The 25,686-nt window shown below is 44.2% G+C and overlaps 1 protein-coding gene across 2 annotated transcripts; it reads right to left on the reverse strand.

Annotated features, from left to right (window-relative positions):
* Positions 1 to 8,223: 8,223 nt before the first annotated feature.
* On the reverse strand, positions 8,224 to 25,414 carry LOC142582242 (lysM and putative peptidoglycan-binding domain-containing protein 1-like). 2 transcript variants are annotated; one of them, XM_075691704.1, is made up of 3 exons: positions 25,321 to 25,414; positions 22,566 to 22,828; positions 8,224 to 12,977 (listed from the first exon to the last, which is right to left on the reverse strand). In XM_075691704.1, the coding sequence occupies exons 1-3, from the start codon at positions 25,375 to 25,377 to the stop codon at positions 12,836 to 12,838; spliced, it is 462 nt and encodes a 153-aa protein (XP_075547819.1). In that variant the 5' UTR covers positions 25,378 to 25,414; the 3' UTR covers positions 8,224 to 12,835. The 2 variants fall into 2 exon arrangements, with proteins under 2 accessions (XP_075547819.1, XP_075547818.1); XM_075691703.1 differs by having other exon boundaries at positions 25,210 to 25,404.
* Positions 25,415 to 25,686: the final 272 nt, after the last annotated feature.

A 25,686-nucleotide genomic window follows, 5' to 3' on the forward strand; every position in this document is an offset into this window, starting at 1 on the left:
AAACCTACACGGCATTATCATTGACTTCGAAAAAGCGCCTCTGGCTGCGACAAAGCCAGGTCAGTATGAAGTTTCATTGCGCCTATGTACAAAATTCAACGTCGTCATGCATTTAAATTTCATCAAATCATGCGATCATTTTACAACTCCATGAAACTTCACTACACAAGCATTGCGGTAGAATCTGTGGCAGAATGAGGACATCATGGAATCAAATGTATGTGTGTACAGTGTTGTGCATACGGTGAATGTAACCATTTGCTACCGCACAAGATTCAGCCTCAGAGCATGGAATTCAGCCTTAGCGCGCAACGTCGTTACTAATTTGTCAAACTTCACCGCACTGCACAAGCGTTGCATTAAACCCCACAACAGAAGTAAGGCATCATGAAATCAAATGAAGGCATGCTTAGTGCGCTTGTGTATAAGATGAACGTAACAACTACTTGAACTGGGGTCTGTATCCGAGCTAGTGTGGTACGGCAACATTTAAAGGCAGGTAAAGCGCAAACAAAACACAACAGCGGAAAAAAAATTAGGCTATAAGAGCGCTCTGTATGTCCTCATTCTTTCCGCTGTCCATGTTTTATTTGAGCTTTACGTGCCTTAAAACGTAACCACTTGCTACCGCTCCGCGCAAGGTTAAGTCTCAGAGCGTGCAAGTCGGTCATATCGTACGTGTGACATAGTTACAAATTTGTTAAACTTCAGCGCACTGGATAAGTATTGCGGTAAAGCCAGCAGCAGAAGTAATGCATCATGAAATCAAAAGAATGCATGCATAATGCGCTTGTGCACAAGGTGAACGTAACCATTTGCTATCGGTCCCCACAAAATTCAGCCTCGATCGGAGCGTGCAATTTAGCCATATCGCGCGACGTCGTCCCAATGTTGTCGAACTTCACCGCACTGGCACAAGCGTTGCGATATAGGCCGCGACAGAAGTAGGACCTCATGAAATCGCATGAATGCAGCGACAGCGCTCTTGCACGTGACGTGAAATGAAAACATTCACTGCCGCTCTGCACAGTTATGCATCTCAATGCGTCTGTTTCGGGTGGACCAGGTGATGTCGTTACAACTCCGTCAAGCTTTCATAACACTACGCGAGCGTTGCCATAAGACTCGCAGCAGAAGTAGCTAAGGCTTTACGAAATTTAATGAGTGCACAGGTAGCGCTAAAGCGGCAGTCGGTGAATGCAAACATTCATTCTCTCTTTGCATACTTGTTTGAAACGAAGGAAACGCTGTGTGGTGGGATTAGCTACATCAACGTTTACGCATTTCACGGCAACACTTATAAGAATACTAAAGCCAGTGTGCCATAGTTAAAAGCAAAAAAAATAGTTAATCAATAAAAAAAAATTACCGACGATTACGTTACTTCCTAATGCGAAATTTGAGCGCAGCAAATAAGCTGTTTCACCTTTTCGATAGATTGAGGCAAAGAAATCGAGCAACACATGTATGCGCTATCACAGAATTTTTTTTTTATTTTTCACACGTATTCCTTTAACAAAGACTCCACTAACAGTTCTTGACAGTCATGAAGGAAGCTTTGTGGTCGGAGAAATAGACTGATATATGTTCGACTTGGTACACCAATGCTTGATTCTCAAAGACGAGATCTATACAAGTGCCTCGCGAGGTTGTCACAGCCGTGGGACGCGTTACGAGCGAGAGGAACGGGATGTTCTCCCGCATAAATGTTAGGAAATTGCTGTTTGTCTTTATGTCAAGCCGCCACCGATCTGGCTCTCTGATTGCCACCGCACAGGGCGAACGGCAGCGGCAATTTCGGCTCGGGCGGTGCACATATACAGATCCGCCGCCACCGATCTGGCTCTCTGATTGCCACCGCACAGGGGTTGCATTGGAGGAGGAGCGAAGAAAGGAATTAAGTTCGAGCCGGCGCTTTGACAACCGGAGACTCGCTGGAAGAGGGCGGAGGGGGGCGGCGTGTACACCCAGCGGCAAACGATGGGGGCAGAAGCGCGCGCAGCAAGCGGACAACACGATAAAGGGAGGAGGGAAGAGATAGCAGCGACTGACTGATGCAACTGAAGAGCACCCTATCCGCCACACAAGAACAGGGGGGGGGGGGGGGACCCTTTCCTCCTCTTTCTGCATGGCGGCGACGGTGTTCTATGCAGTCACGTTATCTTGACTCTCTAGCGGCGTCAGCGGCATCCAGCGGTATCAGTCGGTCGCTGCCAGCGCTGGGGGGATGAAAGGGGGGCGGAGCTGGTTACGAGGCCGACGACAACGCCGACGACGACGCGAAACCCAGGAACGGACGCCAAAGAGCTGCGCTCTAAAATGGTTTTGATCACGAGATGAATGAAAACATTCCTTGCCATTTCGAACACAATTCAGAGCACTGTGTAAAATAAACTGGAAATTTCGAGGAACCCCTAGTAGCTATATGCAACTTTCAGATGTCTCGTTATCCAGTATGCATTAATGGCCAGCCTATCTCCTACAAGAGAAACCATCGGTTTTTGGGTGTCATTGTGGACCGGGACCTCTCTTGGAGCCCTCATGTTGCCCACTTGAAGAAGAAGCTCACATCTATTGTTCATGTCTTCAAGTTTATCGCCGGGAAAACATGGGGATCGTGAGTGGGCTCCATGCTACAATTATATAGAGCACTTTTTATCCCATTGCTACGTTATAGTTCTCCCGTGATTGCTAAAACATGCAAGTCAAATCTTCGAGAACTACAGAGCGTGCAAGCACAGGCACTACGTGTTTGCCTAGGACTTCCGCGGAGCGCCTCAACAGCAGGAACCATTATAATGGCTCGAGACCATCCGATCACGACTTACATTAGCATCGACACGCTTAGGGCCCATGTTCGTCATGTTTCACGCATGCAACCAAGCTCTCTTGCCTGCCTGCCAGAACGACGACCACAGGCGTCCTTCTCCAACGAGGTCAGCATCCATCGTGCCTGTCTACCATCGGGCTTCACACCCTAAGCACGTTCAACCTCAGCTTTGTGGTGTTTAAAACAACCTCCAGTGCGTCTCACGGTTCCAGGGATAAGAAAGAAGACCGACCTGCCTACCTTGGCCCTGAAGCAAGCAGCTCTGGATTGTTTGAACACTTTCTACATTGACCGAGTCCACATATATACGGATGGCTCTTCCACTCAGACCAGCTCCACCGGCTCAGTGGTTATACCATCACGATCAATTAGCGTCCGATACAAGATTTCTCACATGACAACATCGACCGGATCGGAGCTTGTTGCCCTCCGAGGTGCCGTTGATTACATTAACAACCAACCCGCTAATCGGTGGGCAATATTCTGCGATTCGAAGTCGGCCTTACAATGTCGTCTGTCATCTCTTCGTCGCGGGTTGTGTGAACAACTAGTGTCTGAGATACGAGAAATGCACCATCGTATGATAGCGAAAGGACACGACGTCGTGTTTCAGTGGCTGCCTGGCCATTGCAGTATCTCCGGCAACGACCTCGCTGATGAAGCTGCTAGGAAAGCACACGAAGGAGCAACCCTTGTTTCCGTACCTTTATCACGGACCGACGCAGCCCAACACCTAAGCAAGGCAGCACACCGTATGACATTAGAGAAGTGGCACACACCTGAATTCACCCAAGAACGATTGCATTCCCCATATTACCAACCCTATAGCGCGGCCATACGATGCACAGCCGCCGCCGGAGTACGGTTTATCACGGTTCATAATGGTTCGACGGGGATAGATAAGGCGCGCTAAATAGTTATAACGGCTTATACTGATCGATACGTCATCAGTGCACCTGGCGCCGCCAGCTGCAGTAGTTTGCTTGCGTCATCGATTCACCTTGCGCTGCTGTTCGAAGCAGTTGGTGTCACCGCAGCGCTGTCGTTTATACTGGTCAGAATTCATAACATTCATAAGGACACCGAGCTGCTTGGAGATGAGCAAGTGTCACAGTGCTTATGCATACTTAGACAACACCCAGAGGAGTTTCTGTGTTACTTTTTTTATTGTTGTAGTTTCAATATTGAATAGGCATGTTTGAATAGCAAATTTTTTTAATCGAATCAATACCTTACTCAAGAAAAATTACCTTTGCAATATTGAATTGAATGCTTAATATTCCCAGTTTCTAAAATAGTAAAATGAAAAGTTCCGTGGAATCTGTCTAGCAATTAACTGAAGGCATTTTCGCGTTATTGGAAATGTCTAATGCCATTGACACTTGGATGTCAGGTCAACTCAGAAGCTTGTAAATGGGAAACAAAGGAAAGTACAATCACATCTGGTGCACAATGACAGTGACACTAATAAAAAAATGAGCATCGCGTCACAGATAACCTGGACGACAAGGCCATCGAAATCCTAACGGCAGAGACAAACGAGGTGTGGAGCTCGGGGCAAATCCTGTCGGAATGGCGCACTGCCAAGGTGGTGCTCATCCCCAAACCGGGGAAAGCTCCGCACATAAATAACCTGCGTCCCATCTCTCTAACATCGTGTATTTTCAAAGTGGCAGAACATGCAGTACACAATCGAATCGTCGAACACGTAGAAAACCACGAACTATTTAGGCATAATCTAATAGGTTTTAGAAAGGGACTCTCCACACGGGACGCAATGCTCCTCCTGAAAAGATCTGTATTCGATAACGAGACGCGGGACGTGCGAGGTATCATTGCACTCGACCTCGCTAAGGCCTTTGACAAGGTGGCTCACGAACACATCTTGAACGAAATTTGCAACCTCAACCTAGGGTGGAAATCATTTAATTTCACTCTCTCGTTCCTATCGGAAAGGAAAGCGTTCCTTCGACTGGGCACGATCTCGGGCGGTCCTTACGAACTGCGCAACTGCGGAACCCCTCAGGGCTCGGTCCTATCCCCGCTGCTATTTAATATCGCCATGCATAAACTCTCCGAAAGGCTGGCCGCACTCCCAAAAATAGGCCACGCAATCTATGCAGACGATATCACAATCTGGTCCCCGGGGGGATCTCTGGCCGACCTAGAGCAATCTCTCCAGGCGGCCATAGATGTAACGGAAGAATTTCTTACATGCACGGGTCTCAAGCTGTCACCGACCAAATCCGAACTCCTCCTCTACTGACAGTCGAGGCAGGGCGTTAGGAACCTCGAGCCTCTGGAAACGCTGCCAGTCCAAATTACAACACGAGAAGCACACCCCATTCCGAGGGTGAACTCCATCAAAATTTTAGGACTTTTAATCAACGCCAAAGGCTGTAATGCAGAAGCTCTAAACAAGCTGGGTGCGCAGGCGAAAAAACATATTAAGACTCATAAGTAGAATCGCAAGCAAAAGGGGGGGACTCAAGGAGGACAACCTACTCAGGGTCTTCCAAGCTTTCTTCATCAGTCACATTACTTACACGACACCGTACCTCAAATGGAGCAAAATTGAAAAGAACAAACTCGTCACGCTCATCAGGTCCGGCATCAAAAGAATACTCGGTATTCCACAATCCGCTAGCACAGCAAAACTACTTTAACTCGGAATTCACAATACCACAGACGAATTAATTGAAGCACAGTTCATTGAACAGATCTCCAGGCTTTAGCCAACTAAGCCGGGAATCAAAATTCTCGATGAAGCTGGTCAACTCCCTATGCAGGCACCGCTCGACAGACACCCCCTGTCTAAATTAGCCCGTGAAGGTATAAAGGTTGAGCCCGTGCCGAGGAATATCCACCCAATATATAACGAAGGTCGCAGAAGAGCGCGGGCTAGAACCATCCTTCGACGAATCGATCCTTACGGGGCACATGCATTCTTCGTCGACGCCGCCAAATATGGCAGTGAGCCCAAGGTAACATTTCTATGCAAATGAGGGGGGGGGGTACCTTTAGTAGTACAAATGTGAATAACACCCACCATTCGCCATAAAAACGCGTAAACCCACAAAAGAGAAATGAAATAAGGTGTATTTTACAGGTAAAGCCTGTGCGATACACCTCTCCTTTACTTGGCAAACAAAGAACCACGACAAATGGACTCGCGCAGGAAGAACACTGCCAAGAACAACTAAAGAAGCGAAAGCGTAAAATAAAGATTACTTTAGTAGAATAGAACTTTAAAAACAATAGTTAGCAACAAAGGCACACGGACCGCGCGGAGTTGTGTTATTCTGCCAGCCAATGACAGAAGCAAACAAAGTCGTCGTCATGCGGCCTTTTCAAAATGGCGTCGTACTTGATACCTCCGATACGCCTGCTGTTCTTCAAAACTCTTTTCATCGGCGAAAACAATGAGGTGTGCAACAGACATGGACAAATGTATCGAGTCTAAGCATTTCACTCTTCAAAAGTCTGCTGTGCAGTTCATTTCACTGCTGAACCCGTTTTACTCATGAAACTTCACAACAAATAGTTGTAGCGAAGCAAGCACGTTATTTCAGTTCAATAATGAATTAGGCATCCGCCATTCCACTATAGTAGGCGAGGGGAAAGGCACAAAATTACGCGCTAATAATTTTATTTTTGTAGTTACCGCCTTATTTGGGTAACAGAAGAGGTTTGAAGTACGAATTATTTGCAGCCTCGCGGAGGGACAGTGGCTGGCGGTTATGAGGGCGTGGGCGGGGCTTCATTGCAGACGAAGCTTTAGCTCGGGTGCTCCTATCAATACATGTAAAAGGAGAATTCGTTTTTCTCAGCAAAAAAAGAAATTTTAAAGAATAACTAGTGACTGTTGGTTTCGAATTCTTGCTTTATATTGTCAATTTTTTATTAAAAATGATCAAAAATCGAAAATTTTCAGAAAACGAGACTATCAAGTTTACAACTCTGTCTTTCGGCAACGAAAAATGATATCACAATTCTGTGAATTGCATATAATAGTACATTTAAAGCGGACAAAAGTGATATGTCACATATGAATCTCAAAAAAATTTAGTAATATGGAAATACACCTTTTGCAGAACCCTTGTAAACAATGTAACAAATTCACATTATATGTAAAATGATATATCGAATTTGTCCACTTTGAATGGTCTAATGGATGCCGTTTACATAACCACGACATCTGTTCTTGATGCAGAGCTATGGATTTGTAAACTTCGTGCTTCTATTTTTTCAAACTGTCGAATATTTGAAAATCTTTTTAAGAAAATTCAGGCACTAAATCGAAATTCAGCTTCAAACAGTCACAAGAATTTAACTGTATCTCTTGACAGTTTTGTCATAGAAAATTAGACTGTGGCCGAGGGACCAGACTGTGTTGAAAGGTGCATTATGTCTGTAATAGAATGTATTAAAGTGTTACATTGTTTCATAGATAGACATTCTATAAAAACATGGAGGTTCCTCTACACTTGTTGCATGTTGACGACTCACTGCCCATCAGAAGCTAGGAATGCGTACATGCCACCCATTCTTAATCTACACATTCCAAATTTCAGCCATCTTGCTTGTCTTTCCATTGGGATGGGCCTGCACTAAGCGTAAAAGGTAGAAAAAAAAAAAAAAAGAAAGACCAACTCTTCTCCTACCGGAAAACGGGGGTAAGCAAAGCTTGTCCTGCGTGCACCTGACCATTACGGCTAAGTAGCCCACAGTTAACAGTGCCGCATTGCTTCAGACTCCTGCTCCCTCAGCTTGGCATCATCTTCTCATTGCTGTCGGATTGCCTGGGCTCGAGCAGTTCTAACAGTTGGATTGGTACGCCGACAGCGAGCCCTTTCATAGGAGAGTTCTCACCGCCGCTCGTCAAACGCTGCCAGTTTCTCATGGGAATGCACAACGCGTGGCCACCCCATCTGTTTTCCAAGAATGATCTAAATGGAAACTAAGCCAGTCAGTGTGCGCGAAATCCCTTCCTGTCCTTTCCTTTCCTGGCGGAAGCGAAATGGCTCTGATTGGTTGCAGAATCCTTGCTAATGACTCATGCTCCAGCTCCGGTGCAGCTGTCAACTCGTCAAACCACCCTCTCCCGCAGCTGCTCTGCTCTAGGAGCAACTGGGTTTTTCTGCATCACCACCATAATGCCATTTGAGCCCCCCCCCCCCCCCCCCCAATACAAGCTTCGCTTTAAAAATTTAAGTCATTTTCTGTGAGGGCTTTCAGCAACACTTTCTTAAGGGAAAGGTCCTGCTTCAACAAGTGGGGAGAGAACAAAGCTATGAAAGTGCATGCAATTGTAGGACTGCACAAGCACATTTGAAGCTACATCCAGTGAAAAATTATTTCACTCTCCCTTTTAGTCATGAGAAATGGCTCTCTTAAGCTGCCATATTGAGATATTTATTTTGCATCACTCACTCAACAAACAATATATAACCTTGGCCTATTTAACAGCCTTTATAAAGTGTTTACTACACATGACAACATGCTTAAGCAGAAAATTGCATTGATCATGGCAAAGCTTTCGGGGCCTTTTTAACAGATAAACTATAACTAAAGCTTCACAAATATGATTTCAACCATGTTCAGATCCACTTGCTACCTTGCAAAAAAACTTCTCAGCCTGTTTTCTAGCACACTAAGACAATCCACAACACCACCATCACAATATACACATTCAGTGCACTGCCACTTTCAGGAAGATAACAGGTAGACTATAATTAGTCTTGTTCTAAGATATGTAGTCAACCTTCAGCAGAGCGACAAGCTTACTTGCTATCAAAGGATGATTGCTTCTGTATTATACTTTATTTACAGTTCTCGCATCCATAACTAGTTACAATAATTACAAACATCCCAACATGTTCATCAGAATGGAAATAAGGAAGTCCTAGGAAAGTGTCAACAAACTTTCACACATTCCTTTAAATAAACATTACAAGCACAATCCACAGCTGCACATTTCTGCGAGAACAGCAAGGAGGCCTCACTGGCACTGATGAGCTACACACCTAAAAGCAGCAACACATCGCAAATAATAAGCTGATGCATGCGTGTTCCATAGGATCAAGACAAATTATTGCTTGCCAGCACTGTCCCCTCACAGCATCTTCAGTTGATGCTAGTTGAAAGCAATTAATTGAAAGGGACACTAAAGGAAAGTATTAAGTCGTGCTTGATCAACAGAGTATTCGTATGGAAATCAATCATATTTTTCTGCATGCCAATACATCCTTTCTTGCCTAGGAAATTGCCGTCGAAAGTCCCGCTGCTGCTTCCCAATTTGAACCACCCACGCCAAAGCGGAGGAGTTGATGTCATCTCCGTGTGACCGCCCTCTATGCCGTTATGTCTTTTGTAGACCATTTAGATCATATACTAAGCGTACTGCTTGGCAAGTGTAGGTGTTCAGCTTGCACAAGTCATTCTGTGGCTCTGCTTAGGTTCAGGTTACCCGTTACAGTCACTTGAGCCTCCGCTGCCAGAGCCACTGTGCGTGGCAGCTCCCTGTCAATCAGAGGTGCTGACGCCACACATAAGCAATACCATAGTCGACAATAGATGGCGCCACTCGAACTTTCTATTTTCATCAGTTTCTCGTTCACAAAAGCTCTGTCATCATTACGAATAAAGAATTTATTATAATAGAAGCAAAATCTTTCAATCTTGCTTGACATAATATTTACCTTTAGTGTCCCTTTAAGTCAAAATACAAAACCTATCTTTAACAGCTACAGAACAGCTCATTCATAGCGAGTTGCAGAATAAATGCCTTTCCAAAGCTGATTTGAAACCATTTAGCTGCATTCTGACCTAAAGCTCATATATTTTCAGCATCACAGCTCAGGGCTCCAGTGCAACTAACTAGCAATTGCTTGGGAGTACTCAAATACAATAAAAAAAGTATGACCGTGTTGCTCAGTAACCTTAAATATATAATAAATGTTGCATCTCACAAATGCAACATGGAACTATAATGGCATGCAGCTGCATAACCATTAATTTAGGGAGTTTAGTTGAAGCAAATTTACAGGATGATATCGCGAGACCACTCACTTCCCAGCCACACAGGCAAAAAATATCAAGATTAATTCAAAATTGAAATAATGCTTTTCTCTGACCAAACATATCAAATCCGAAATTTTTGCCAACAGTCCAATTGAATAATGTTCACAAATGGTTGAGCAAGAAGTTTTCAGTAATGTTTTTCTCAAGTTGTTTATGCAAAGTGATTCGATGACAAGAAGAATGAATGCAAAAACATTTTAATTTTTGCAATGTCAGACTTTGAACTGGTCCTCATTATGTGACGTGTGAGCTCATATAACTGTCTACAAAGACTGCACTAATACCACACATACCTTAAAACAGTTCTCCATCACAAGCATATTAATCAAGGAAGCTTTCATCAAAGCTTTCTTAACCTACAGTGTGCTCAGCGCAAGGAGTCAAGTGCACTTGCAAATATGAATTAGTGGGCCTTGCACAGCAGGACATTAGCCCTTATCGCAATCTTTGGCCTTTAAAAGGTAACCAGAGGCAAACTATATTTAGCACACCAGTTATGGTCACAGCATAAGAACAAATTTCATAGTCATCATATGTTCAGCAGCTTAAAATGCTGCAGATTTATTAAGTATATTCTTGCAGCTCTGCCTTATGTACGTCAGAAATTTCAAGGCCACCCAAGGGCTTTTGGCTCCAAGGTTTACGACAGCTGCCCGACATCTCAAGGAGCATTCAAGAAAAGAGTATGTCAAATGGACAACGTAATTCAACACTGCTTTATCTTCATAGCAGGCTATTCTACACAAGGATAACAGTATAGTACCATTTATACACTTCAAGACAAACTTTCTAGATATGTCATGCATATTGTAAACCAGATGCAGTGCATAACAGAGTAACACTTTAGCATCAGTAATTTGGCAATGATGAATCCTTCTCACTTCCAACACAAACACATTGAATAGTCATTAGAAATTAAGAGCACCAGCTTAATGCTCTCCCAAAGTGTTGCACTTCTTATATGCGAACATTAAAACAATGTAGTCTTGCAGCAAAAGTCTATATGTCATAATGCATGTAGTAGACAAAATTAATATTCCGTGCACTCAAAGTAGTTGCACCACTAATAAAACAAGAATGTTAACCTTAGAGCACAAGCACAACTTATAAAAATTTCTAGCTATTGATGTTAATTCTGCCCACATACGTACATAGCAGGATATGCCACAGAAGCTAAAGCAACTTCTTGCACTGCCTGCATTTCTGTTACTAAAAATAGCGTATCACATACTATAAGCAAGAAAATATACACCTGGATGCAAGAGACGCAAGGGCCTGGAAATAGCATGCGACTGGATTTAACATCCACACATTATAGTCTTAACACACTACGGTGTTATTACTAGGGCATAGTGTTAATTTAATTCTTCGAAAAGATGCTGTAACGTTATAAAACATCTCGCACTAATTTTCTTGCAACAAACTACTTAAACAGTTTTGTAAACTGAGGATAATATGCCAGTGTTCACCGGCCGTTTTCTCAATGCATTAACGAATGAACTGACTGTGTTAGCAGAGTGAAAGCGATCCAGTGCTATGATGTATCCATACAGCTCACTTTCCATTCAAGCATCCTCTGGATAAGAGTGCGCATTCAATAAAAACCTAGCAGCTTATTGCACGGCTCGGCAGCAGCTTGCTGCAACTAATGAAAAATAGCTGAAGCAGTCAAGTCAACACAAAGGTTAGAGCGAAAGGCATAGAATCACACCATCAGGTAAACACTTGTCTATACCTATACAGTTGCATCTGAATTTTTCACAACACTTCTATTTCCTTCTTTCTTCCTGCCTGTCGTCTGAAACTGCAACTTTTATATCCACATCCTTGGCCAGCATGCCAGGAAATATGCAGTTTGAAGGGGTGGTCAGCCAAGTACGCTTGCAAAGCTGTCCAACATTGAAAATTCCCATACACCCCAAGACGTGCTGCATAGCCTCGTGAAAAACAGAACGACAAAACATCACAAGGAAAAGGTGCGAAGCATTTCAAACATCTTTTCGCAAGTACAGGAGTTTGATGATCTGCGAATTTATGCTACCAATTTGGCAATTCAGAGTCCTAAGGATATGCAATTCTCATGAAGTCATCGACATCTTGCAAACAAACAGCCATACACCGACAGTCGAGGACAATGGCACTTGATGGGTCATGCTAAATACTCTAAGTTTCATTTATACCGACAGTCGGTTTAGAACAACATAACTTTGAACAATGTACAGCAAAATATTTGATAGTATAGTATCTTGCGCCATGAAAACAGATGGGCCTTTCATGATCCATGAGAGAACGTACAGCATCTGTCAAAAGAAATTATACCCCTGGAAGCAAGATCATTTCTGAGTCCTGACTGCATCACTCTGTGGTTATTCAAGTTCAGACACTACAAGCCCTTGAGAGTTAGCAGCTTTTATTTGGTAGTTTTGTGTAGTGTGGATGCGACAGAAGTCGAACTAGACATCCTAGTGTCAGCCGCTGTTGTGCACACAGTGGCTTAGTTTCTTTTGGCAAAAGCTGTACCATGAAAGACGGTCATGTTCCAATCTGGAGCGTTTTTTTAATTCATGCAGGCATTCAGCAAACCCCCACTTCATGACAGCGATGATTCAGCATCACCGCATGCCACTTCTGATGAGGCAATGTCATTACGTTCCTTCAAAACAGGCAGACAAATTGGAACATGCTTGCCTATTCCAGCTAGAATAGAATAGGCAAAGGAAATGGCAGGGCGTTATTACAATGTTCAGTAAGCAAGGACCTGCCATTGCCAGAACATGTCAACGATGAGAAAAGGGTCATAACTTGACAGCCCCTTTTCACAAGCACAGGAGCGGTAGTACCTGCCAATTTTGGCGGAGGGTTCACACGCACAAGAGCACACACACACAGAGCTGGGGTCCTTGGCTGAGTGAAGGAGCACTGCTAGAGCTGGAAGATCTCCTCATGGTCCCGCTCGTGCCTCTGGAGCGAGTGCTTCACCTGCCGCGTCATCACCACTGGTGCTGGTGCCGAGTCTCGTGCTGCTACGCCAGCTGTGGGCTCCTCAACACTGCAATCTTCAAACCTGCAAACACAGCACAGGCAACCTGTTATTGCCTGAATTCAATTGGACAAAACTGCACGATTTCACTAGAGTAGACAACAAAAACTCGGGAGCCTTTAGGGTAGATCAAAATGTACCAACCAGAATTATAACCAAACAGATTTTAAGAGCTTTTAGACAAGCGAAAATTGCCATTAGTCTTTGAAGAGAGCCAACCAGAAATCAAGTCTAAATTCACAAACCATGAAAATTTTGTCCTAATCTAGAAATTCGACACCAAGGCCACCATGTGGCCAGTGCATTTTCTCTGCGAAATAAGCTAGCCACAGTGCCAGCATGGCGATGCCCTGCCAATTTATCCAACAATTCAATGTGCAGAAAGCTTGAAATAGCAAGTTTACAAAATGACTAAATAAGTTCTATTCAGATCCCAGAATTTGTTCTACTTCCTCTTGTAGCATTCTGCTACAATCAAGTGGATAGCAATTATGGTGATGATGATGATGATGATGTATAGGGTTTTTTGGCGCAAGGGCCGGTGATGGCCAAAGAGCGCCAAGAAATGGTGCGGGAGGGTCGATGATGCAGTGAGTGACAACTAAGATGTACCGAGGTTGTATAAAGGCCTAAAATATTCCCCGTAAGGTACGAAAAATATACAAGTACATATTAAAATAATGTCAAGGACAAGTGATGTAAGCGATGACCATAACATGTATTCTAAAATGAATTGAAAAAAAAACTTGATTCCACTAGCACTACTGCCTCACTAAGAGCCTTGAGCACAAGGGTCTGGAGGCACGTGCTCTACAAAACACTAACCTCGCAGCAAAACCCTCTGGTAGAGGGAGAGCTACAAATCTCTTGGGCTAATAACATGCAGCACATAATTTAAAAGTTAGCCACTGCCTTGCTTTCAAATAGAAATTCTGGGCCAAGAAACAGTGCCAGATGTAAAGGGATACGCTGTTTGTATGCCAAAGGAAAGTGCAGTCTTTGCTCTTCTTCTGCTTCCCGGCACTCCAGCAAGACGTGGAGTAGGGTCAGCCTTTCGCGACATCTGCCACAGAGGGGAAGTTCAGCACCAGTTAAAAAGGTATGAATGTGTAGCATATGTATGCCCTATTCCGAGGTGGCAAAAGAGAACTTCAGATCATTGTGACTTTGTTAATGATGGCAAACTCCCCAGAATTGTCTAAATTAGATGGAGCTTATTCAATGTTTGCTCATCCCATAAGTGTTGCCAATAGCTCCCGAGTTTTTTGCATAAGAATGGCTTCAAGTGTGTGGCAGAAACGGGTATGGTCGGATTTCTAGGTTTTGTTGCTGTTGAAGTTGCCATTCTATTAGCAAGCTCGTTACCCTCTATACACCTGTGCCCAGGCACCCAACATATTGCAACCCGTTAGTTGGATGCATACATTTTGCAGAGCAATGAATACAGGTAGTTCATTACAGAATTTTTGTTTTCGTAGCGATTTTAAGGTTTTGACAGCACTTAAAGGGAAACAAATCAAATACTAAGTCGACATGGACTGTTTAAATACCATTCCAGAAACTTCGCAACACTTGTTTCTTGCCAAGAAAAGACTTAATTTATGAGAAACTTGCATCTGAATGGTCTGAACACCTTTTTCGAAATTCAAATATCCCGCCACTGGAGGAGTGGCGACACTGCATGCGCCATTGCCACCCTTTGCTGCCGTCGGTGAGTAAAACAGCGCCCGACAGATGGCAGTGCCGAGCCAAGACAGAGCGGTGGATTCACCGCTGCAGCTGCTTTTTGGTCAAGTGGTGTAGACTGTTCGAGCATCCTGTGACGTCACATGGAAGTTGAATTCTCTGATACAGTTTGTGCATGTTTTGCGAGCCATCAAAACCAGCGCAGCACTAAGTGACAATGAAACAACTGAAACGCGACAGCGTGGGCGTTGCGAAGTAGAGCGAGAACCTTGCGACCGCCCGCGTCATTTTCAAGGGTAATTTCAATTAGTTTTTTTCTAAACATGAAATAGAACTGGACAAGTAGCATTTTATTTCATCTTATAATACAAGGTAATTTTTTGCAATTTTTGCAACAAGAGGTTGAGTACTAGCGACAGAATTTAACTGAGGAGTGCCTTCGTCATCAGGCAAGTACTTGGGCGTCCCGGGGGTGTCTCTAATCATGTCCTGCATTTACCTCAATTTCTCTATTATTAAGGCTTTGTTCGAGATAACAGTGACGCCTTAGAGATTCTCGAGCACTAATCTACCACTTTAGCTTGACTTAACATTTGCCTTTAGTGTCTATTTAAGAACCTGTGAATGTAATGGCCTTTGGGAGCTTTGCTTTCTTAATGTGTTTGGTGGCCAACAGTAATGCATAAGCCTCTGCTGTGAAGATACCGGTTTCAGGGTGTAGAACATCGGATTCTGAGAAAAACGGGCTGACAGCCGCGCAAGAGACGCTGGCTTGCAATTATGAAGCATCTGTACAAAATTCTAGGCAGTTGTACTTCGACGATAGCAATTCTTTACAAGCCACTATAAGAATACAGTTAGTATAGCAGGGGACAAATGAGCTCTCTCGAACACAACCACTATTTTTGTGAATTCATTTACACAATCACTACATTTCACTTCTCTTTGCACACGAAACACCGCCATCACATTTCACCATGTACGGAAAAGATGGTGCTAGTGCGTACAGTTTAAACTAGCCAAACTGCCATACCATCCTTTAGGCACACTCATAGATACAAGACGATGACTTCACTGAACTGTCACGAATACTAATGCTTTGTAGCAGCTGCTGGTCAAGACATTTAGCCATCAGTTATTTCCTCAGGCACTGACTCTGCCTGTCAAAACTTTAGTTTCAATGCATCAATTGCATCTTCAGAATAGCTTCAATGCATTAATTGCACCTTCAGAATCATTAAACAGGCACTGAAGGATATTCTATGCTTCTTTAGTAGCTGCTGGTCAAGACAGCCATCATTATTTCCTCAGGCACTGACTCTGCCTGTCAAAACGTTAGTTTCAATGCATTAATTGCATCTTCAGAATCATTAAACAGACACTAAAGGCAATTTTATACTTCTTTTATCTGCTTTTGAAAATTTGAATCTAAGTTCCATATATTGCAGGTTCTATGCTTGCTTAAATAGGTACTGAAACACTTGAACACAGTAAGAAAATATTTGTAATTTGTAGATAATGCTGCCTTGAACAAGCAAGCCAAATATTATTCTGCTTTATGCAAAATAAAGCCTATGATCTCATACAATAGATTGCTTGTTCTCTCCCACGGCTTTGGAGGTGCCCCATTCATTTTCTGCTCTATGTTACGTCATAAATGATGTTACAGGCAGTGTGACAATGTATAGGAGACAGCCACATAGCAATAGTTTGTGGCTATCAATTCTCATGAGCAAAAGCTCATGCATGCATGCCCCCTTTTTCATATCTTCTATGAACAAGGATGCATGGGCTTTTATGCATCACGCCCATCCTGTCAGTGCTCCTTCGTTGCCCTCTTGGGTACCTCCTGTCAGATATACCAATCTTGAAAAGTCACTATAAGTGCAGAAAGAAAAGAAAGGAAGGAACAGTAGGCAGGGCACTCTATCGGGACCGTTCCAGCTGAGAAGAACCGATGAGTTGCGGAGGAATGGAGAAATAAACATTGAAGTAATAATAGTGGCATTCATAATAGGTCCCTTTAAAAAATTCATTCAGCTACATATTTATTGAAAGCCATCACACACATTCTAGAGTATTTCTCGGTGTTCAAAAAGTGTTTGAGTGCATCTTTAAACACATGTTTCTTGAAAAACTTGGACTGAAAAACGCATTTTACTGCCCATGCTCTTAATGCCATAGTAATATCGCTAATCACAAATAAGGTACTAATAATATCAACAAAAGGCACTACCGAAGCCATGTCTTTGGCATGGCTTCACTTAATTACACTAACTTAACTAAATAGCATTGCCGAAAATGGAGGCAGACAAGGAGATGCATGCATGCAAAGTTTTCAGCAAATGGCCTTTTCTTTGAATAAGGTTTCATCTGAAACACACAGGAGGTTGGCATTGGAGATGATTGACGTTTCCACATGCCATCAAAAATGTTAGCTCAAGAACCAAATCATTACAGTGTTCACAAAACAGATGCATGTGCGCATTCCTTCAGGCCATGACTGATTGCATAGTTTTCAATTCACCTCGCAGTGCAGAGTCGAAGCACCACATAGGCACCAACACACCTGTGCACTGTTACCAGCGGCAAACCAAACATACATACATATATATATATAGGAGCGGAGGCCAACTTTTGCATGAAATGAGCGTACCAGTGCCATGATTTGTTTATCCTTGCATTAATCTTTCTTAAACATCACAGATAAACATTTATTACATAGTGGTATATCTATATCACCATCTTTCTATTCTGCCTTCTGAATGTACTTGTTTGCAAACGTTTCGTTATCTCAAATGCAGCCAAGAGCTGTAGCCAAATCACGAATTCTGGCAGTGCAGATACAACTGTATTCTTCCTCAGTGATTATGTCAGCAGAAGCATGGTACTGATGGCCGATAACAGTGCAGCACCAACTCCCTGCTGGCCAAGGGGCAAAATCATCCAGCATGCTAACTGCATGGATGTGCCACAACAGCTCAGCAACTATCACAATCTGCTACTAAGCACAAAATACCGTTGAGCATGAAAACACTCATATGGCATGCTTTTAGTACAAGCTAAAAAACCGCACATAGCCAAACCTTTCAAAGAGGAAATTGTCATCCACTCGATAGTAGCACAATTTTGTCACCACTTGTAGAGAAATTTTTCTTCACCTGCGAAGCTTTCCATCTGAGAAACCCGTATGGGTTTTATTGTAGCTTCATGCTACTGCCATGTGCATTACAATTTTTCCTTTCATAAATCTTCCTCCACCTAGCGAGTTTCCGCAGAAATGATTGACCACGGTCAAAGTTAGTTCGGAGCTCTTCATTATGGCATCTCTCACAAATCCTGTGATACTATGTGAAATTATGCCTCTACAATCAATCTACAAAACCGTGGCATTGTTCATTAGCTGTGCTCCGAGAAATAGGTTCGTTCTGAAGTTAGTGCCACGTATATAATATCTAGAGGGGGGCTGTCACTACCACAGGTGTCTGTGGCAACAGCATGCTACAGCATGTCCCTGCTGTCAGCGAAGTCAGATATAACAGGTTTCTTTTTTTTAGACAATACAGATTTTTATAAAATGGCAATGACCATGAGACACCTGTCTTTTTTGCACATAAGCTCTATGACGGGTCTGAAATACCTTGAAGCTGCTTAAGTTACGCTGAAAAGATTAATTAGCAAAAATTTGTCAACTTTTTTTATTATTAACTTGAAGGCAGTTGTCTACATGAAAAACTTGTAGGGCATCACAATTTATGGTACACCCTTTTTTTAGAAATAAAAAGAATTGCACGTAATTTAAGATATTCTTCTAAATTAAAGGGCAAATCCAGGCAGTACTGATGCTGAGTGCGTCCCTGCGCGAAGCAAGTGAGAATGCACCATAATGAAGTGTGGGGCGACGTTTGAATGATAGCATGCCATGGCTAATCCTGACTCGACACACAGCAGCACATGGGTAGGAGCAACGTTACTAGACTAGCTTCAGTTGTAAAACTCTAGGCCCGCGCGCTTACAGCCGCTGTCGCCACTTCTGTGACAGCCGCCAGATGGCAGCGCCGTTCCATCGGGCTCCGCTGTAGACACCTCGCCGCAGCCTTGAGCTCGTGCGGACGGGCAGTTTGCACGTGTCTCACGCTCGCTGGCGTTCTCACTTTTCCGAATTAGTGATACCATGAGAAAGCGGTATCCACCTACAACAATAAGATTTATCAGGCCAGTTGGTTCATACTGAAAGAAGCGTAACCTGCACGAAAGGAAGAACCGCATACAGCGAAGCGCAGAAGCTGCGTTTCTGAATGTCGTGTGTTCATTCCTGTCGTCGTAACGTTTCGCGCAGTTTAGACTCAGGAGCCTCAAGATCTGGCCAAAGTGCGTGATTGTAGGATGATCTTCATCCCAACCGAAGCTCCTCACCACGCCAAAGAAGCACTACAAAAAGAAAGATGAGGTCAGTCTTTGAGCACACAAGCCATTAAAAAAAAAAATAAGAAAAAAAATTGTGGGCTCTTCCACTCCTTGAAGATGGTTAACCAGCGAAGCTGAAACTTGAGGCCCCTGTGTTTATCACCGGGCTAATCCCGAGGGTTCATTAAAGTATTCATCAATTCTGAGGTTACACATACAATCGGCCACGACGGAGAGAACGACGTCACTGACGGTATGCCCACAGTCCGCCATTGTTGCCTGCATTCGATCTCTCGAGTTTGCTCGGCGGCGTGGTTAGCAGCCTTCGCCCACCATTTGCCGCTTGTGATTCTTCGACATTAAATTAATTCAAAATTAAATCTTTCCGTTACGTAAGACAATTAGTGGCTCATTCTCCCTTAAGCAATGGCTTATACCTCCATATACGTGGCCTCCCCATTACGACAGAAGAGGAGTGAAATTCTACGCTGGAATGATGAACAGCAATGCAGCCAGTTATGGAAGATGACGACGAACGCGGGAGCAGTGGCATGAGGGCGTGCCGTGGATTTCGCAGAGAGTTCCTGGTCGGCACGAGGAATAGCTCTGTTCCACGCCGAGCGAAGTGTGGCATTGCTGGGAGCACAGAAAAAGTGGCGCGCCGAACTGTCGACATTTTTCCGATAGCTGCCTATGCAGCCAGGTACGCAGCACGTCGGCATCGTCTGCTGATATTCTTAACAAACTCGGCGAAGGCTACAGTTTCGCGGATGACATGCTTGCTGAAATTTGCCATCAACAAAGAATCACGGAATACACCAACGCTGCACCGTGTGCTTAGTCCGGCCCGCCCGCGTAGCCGGCTAGTGAGGAAGTGAAGCCGGGCGCGACTGCAGCGCCACGAAGGCGCGGGCGGGTGGCGGTTCCACGCAACGGCGCCGAGTTTGAAAACTGAAGCTAGTCTAGTAACGTTGGGTAGGAGGGCCTTTGTCGGGCGGTTGCATCTGCCTTTAGCCCCTACATCCTAGATGATGTATTGTCTAAATAAAGCATTCAAACAAACAAACATGCTTGCCAGGCAAAGCGTGCCGTATCAGTAGCTGCTGTGACTGGCCAAGACATTCAGTTTCTAACTTTCTTGCGCTTGTCCTGATGGGCATTTCAGTGTGATGTGATAGTGGGGCCACGTTTTCTGCATTCTGCAGTGTTCAATTTCCATATTGCCTGGACTTGCTACTGAAATTCTCTGACAAAATCTTGAATGAGATGCGATATTCAAGATTTAAGAAAAAGAGGGTGCACTAAAGTGTGACTGCTTCAAATTTGCCATTTAAACAACTGCTTCTAAAGCACTAATAAAGAAGTTAATGAATTTTTGTTAATTGGTCTTCTGAAGCTCACATTATTAGCGGCACAGTACGTCCGCCTCGCCTAGGAACTTGTCTGCAAGAACGCTATGTGTGCTGCACTTACAGCCTTTTTATAAAAATCTGCATTGTTTTTAAAGAAAAGTGCCTTTTATATTTCTAGAGGAGAGGGGTCATTATCACAGGTATTCGTGGCAAAAGAGTGTCCCGGCTGTCAGTGAAAACAATCAGTTTGCCTTCCTTTCCGGTGTATGCAGGTCTTCCTCCTGATCATCTTTACAAATCTTGTGGCAAGCAGTGAGTACAGCACATGGTTTTAGTTGGCTGAAGCTGGGTGCATGGCCATGGCCATACCAGTATGTGATTCTCCTGCTGCTGTGTGGTGCCCCCATCGCCAGCTTAGCAGATCTTAAAGGACGGACCTCAGGCCACATTAGTAAATGTGGTACATACGTGAGGCCACTATTCTGCATTCCACGTGGCCTTGCTTGTGATACTTGCGCATCAGGAGTTTCGGTACTCTGAGCATGACATCACTCCACTGCTCAAGGAGTCTTGCAATTGGCAGTGTTAGATGGTCAGTGTCTGGAGGACTTTTGTGGCTGAAGTGCATTGGTACAGAGGAGCAAGGTGAGAAGACTTTGGCCAGCTTCTCTATGCTGCCTAAGCATATCATGACTCGTTGTATGGCTCAATGACTGCCTTGAGTGATGGCAGGTCCACATACTTGTACAGCTCAGTGCTCCAGGAAGAGCATCCAAATTTAGTGGGTTTCTGCATGCCAAAGTAGCTACTGAGGTGCCGGATCAGGTGGAACTCTTTGTACTGGGTGGCCCCAAGCTGGCACAGCCATTCCTTACATCTGCCAGTATCATTCAGCGAGACACCCAGGATCTGTATCCACTGCCTGGTTGAACACTCGATAGGCCAGCCAGCGAGGTTTGGGGGAAGATCCTGGCCTGTTCTGTTTCATGGTCGCCCACGAGGAGAAATGCTAACTCGAAAAATGGGTGAAAGCCACTAGGTAGTAAACGAGTATCAATGGTGTCGAGCATGAGCTGTATGGTGTCATGGACTTCATCAGTATTGAAGCTGGTGTCTTTTGGATCCGCCTAAAGCGTGATGATATCAGCATAGACTACTTCGAAGCAGAATTTCCACAGCCACGCCTCACATCATCATGTCAAATAGAACCGGCAAAACAATGGCTCCTTGTGGTATGCCTCTACCATGAGGAAATATGTTAGACTGCCACTGAGTATGGTTTGAAAAGGACAGGCCGATGCACATCTCAAATGTGCACAGGACAAAGGGACATGTCTCTCACTCTGTGCTTGTTTTCGGTGAGTTACCACATCAGATCATGCATTATCAACTCACCCAAACCACTGTATAGCTTATCCGATAAAACACAAAAGGAAGCGCCCTATTGTGTTCTAGAAATGTATTTAAGAACACGTTCCTGGGCTAGTGTAACTGTATTTTTGTGTCCTATCATGAGAAGCCAAAGAACAAAGACACCAAGGATAACACAGGGGAAATTACTTGTGATTACTAACCGAATGAAAGAAATGATAAATTAATGGCAATGAAAGTGGATGAAAAACAATCTGCCGCAGGTGGGGAACAATCCCGTGTCTTCGCATTACGCGTGCAATGCTCTAACAAATTGAGCTACCGCAGCACTGTTTTCCCATCAACTTTCCTGGGTATTCATGTTTACTACTAGAACTAACCTTGGGAGTGTTAGGTAGCACCACTACTCACAAACCTTGGAAGCGGATGTGGAACAGCCTTTCTGCCACAGGCATCACGAGTACATGATCTTTTCGGGTGAAGGCATCAGTGTTGCCAGATTCGAGACCATCATTATGTAATTAACAAGAAGTTGGCTTCTCATGACATAATAAAGATCAGGCCCCTCGGTTAACCCCCTTTGTTCTTGTAGATTTTTGTGTGAAACAGACAACCATCCGGATAAATTCTCACCACCTAAGGTTCTTTAAATGCACCCAATTCACAGTACATGGGTGCTTCTGCCTTTTGCCCGCACTGAAATGTGGCCACCACAGCCGGGATTAAACCCGTGACCTCGAGCTCAAGCAGCACCACGGCATAGGCACTGGGCTACCGCAGGGTGTAGCTGCCTCACCTCGTATGAGACAGTTGGCGCAACTGGCTGCGTGACTTGGCAATAGAATTGTCAATGCGGCCCAGGAAATCTGCAATGCTCTCGTCGGACTGCAGAGGTGCGTCCTCAGGGCCTGCCCTGTCCTCACCATTGGTGTCTCTGCCTCCTGAGGCTGAGGCACCACCCACTGCCGGCACCGCCTCTACCACAGGCACTGCCAGCCATGTCCGCAAAAATAAGCTGTCACTTGTCCAGAGGCGGTTCGCACGCTTCAGCTCTTCCGTCTGTAAAAGTAATCCATTCTTGCAATCACCAACTTTGACTATGGAATAACTGCTAACATACTGAGGCAAATCATCACTTACATAAACTTGCACCAGCTAGCATTTAGGTTTCCAGGTAAGGCACAAAAGCAGGAAGTACTAAAGCATAATATGCAACGACAAATTCGCAACGCAACAAATTCGCACTGTTACCAGAGTGAATGAGCAAGACGATAATGTCGCAGTAATAAAACCAAGCTGTAAGGAATAGAGGCATAATATTGACTGGCAATGAAACGAGGCAAGCTGTTTAGCATAGAGTTGACAAATACTGTTCTGTGTACCTGTAACCATAATTTCACATGAACATGGCATTATTTCAACCGTGTTCAACTACTGAAATTAAAATTCTTTGTAGGCAGTGAGCAGCTGAACTGCAGCTGAAGTTTTACAACCAGAATAACAAAAGCAGAAAAAGAAAGGAAGATAAAGTAGGAAAAGTGGGAAAATGTAGGAAGAACTCTGCTAATGCCCCCCATAGCAACCTTTACATTGAAAAAAGAAAAGAATACTAGATCACTCACATGCCTGAACAAATGAGATGCTGTTATGCTGCCTCTGTGCAACCAGAAAATGGTCCTCTTTTGTGGTTTTGTTTTTTTAAGGTCACAAAGCAATTAAAGCACATCAAAGCAACTAGTGTACGCAAATTTAAGGAAAACAGTTTACATACTTTATTTTTTCACATGCTCATCGTCCAGTTTGAAAGCCACTGATACCCATATGAAAACTGAAGCATGAAGTGTCAATTCTCAAGTAACCGAAGCCACCTACAAGCATCATGAACAAGGCCTAATTCGGCTATGCACACCCAAGACACTAATGAACATTCAACTTCTAATTTGTTGACACCAAAAACAACACTTCCACGAGCTTTCAAGCAAATGGGAAGAAATCCAGGCTTGCAAGGCTTCAATGGTTCCACGTCTAACACAACAAGCACGTTAGTGATGATATAACACTGAAACTAACAACATATCTACTCAAGTAAAGTGCACCGGAGTCCACACGATATGACAAGAAGGATGAAACGCGATCTCTTCATCTGCAGTCCTTATCTGAGCTACACTAGGACATCTGAACAGCGATCTTGCGAAAGCCGTTTATGACACCACATACAACCTATCGATTGCTGCAGCTTGGCACAGCTACAAGATCACCAGCATACATCCCCATTTGCGCTACCATCTCGGCAAAACTGCAAATATGTGATCATGTCGAGCAGAAAAGAGATCTGCTGATTTTTCAATAGCGACAATGATAAGCGCAGTACTGACTTTAACACTTTAGTTACACAGTCATAACGTGCTATGCAGCTACAACCTTCGAAATCGGTATTAGAGGCTTTATGTTACAAAGAGCATGATTTGAGTGCCTGTCCAGAAGGGAGCGGTCGTGTTACTAACCGATCAGCATACTTACTGGTTATTTTCTCCTAGCAGATGAGAGGGGAAGAAAACAGGTGCGATATAAGTTATTGTGGCAGATTTCATGCTTTCGAGTAAAAATAACCACCCAATGAAAGTAACTTGCCGCCTTTTGTCACATCTCCACCTCAAGATGTATGACGGGAGATATTGCAACGGAAATTCGTCGTGCCCATTAACAGGGCAAAGGACCTTAAGAGCAGTGTCAAAGATACAAACGCAGATTATACGCTCCCTGCACAGGTCTGCTCTCTGCGCCCGCTTTTTTTTCTTTTTTTCAATACATTGAAAGTAAAAATTAAGAGGATTGGCGGCACGCAGCTCACGCCTTGGTCGCGTGACAAACGAAACTCGCAACTTCTCGAACCGTGCATAGTGCCCAAATAGCACACAGTATTCGTATTGCACCCACATAGGAGCTTTGCCACATTCTAGTAAGCCACACCTTCGACTATCCGCGCAGCTGGAACAGGAGAGCAGACACATTTTTAGTTTTGCTCCTACGCGCTGTTTCCGCGATAACTATGCCAGTCCCACTGGGCAAACCCACCTTAGACGCAACATCTCCGCGACCTACATATAGTTCGGCCTCGATCCTGTTCTCCTCGCAGAGGCGTAATGCTAGTTCCTGCTTCAATTTATCGCATTTTTTTTTTTTTCAGTCGACCAGCGCATGTCCAAGCTTTAATTGCAACACCGAACAACGGCACGCACGTACTGTGTGTTGGCCGCGAGCTTCATTCATACACAGCTCCCCGCTCATGTTTCCCGGCACTGACCAACCACCTACAAAGTTATGTGGAATCTAAAACCTTGAAATATGACGCAAAAGCAGCAGTTTCGTTTCTGAAGAGAGACCCTAGGTCGTCGACCGCCTGCACTAAAGCGAGACTGACCGACGCACTGTCTGCTCACCGTGACTCCGTAGCGCAGCGCAATGCCCTGTAGCGTGTCGCCCGGCTGTACGACGTGCTTAATTGTCTTTCCGCTGCGCGAGACATACTTGCAGGTGCTGCCGTACTTCACCTGCTTCCTGGCGAAACTTCCGAGCAAAGCTGTCTCATTCCCACCAGAGGCGGACATCACCCCGCTGTCACCTAGCGAGACAGGCCTGGCAAATAGTGTCAATAACCTGGCATTAGTAGAAAACACAGAGGGCGCTGCAAAACTTATGATTTTAGGTCAAGCGGTTAGATTTGAAGCCATAAAAAAAGACATACTTCTTCTTTCGTATTCAAGCTTCTAAGTTGGTAATATTAGTATTTTTGTTAAGGTGCCCAAATACATGTCCCAACAATGGTTTTCTCCGAGTTATTTATATCCGAGTGCATAGAGTTTCTTATATTTGTCCGAGTGGCAAAAATCGGTACACAAGCAAGGCTAGAAGGTTAG

Source organism: Dermacentor variabilis, chromosome 5 (genome assembly GCF_050947875.1).
Source record: "Dermacentor variabilis isolate Ectoservices chromosome 5, ASM5094787v1, whole genome shotgun sequence".
Taxonomy (NCBI): Eukaryota; Metazoa; Arthropoda; class Arachnida; order Ixodida; family Ixodidae; genus Dermacentor; species Dermacentor variabilis.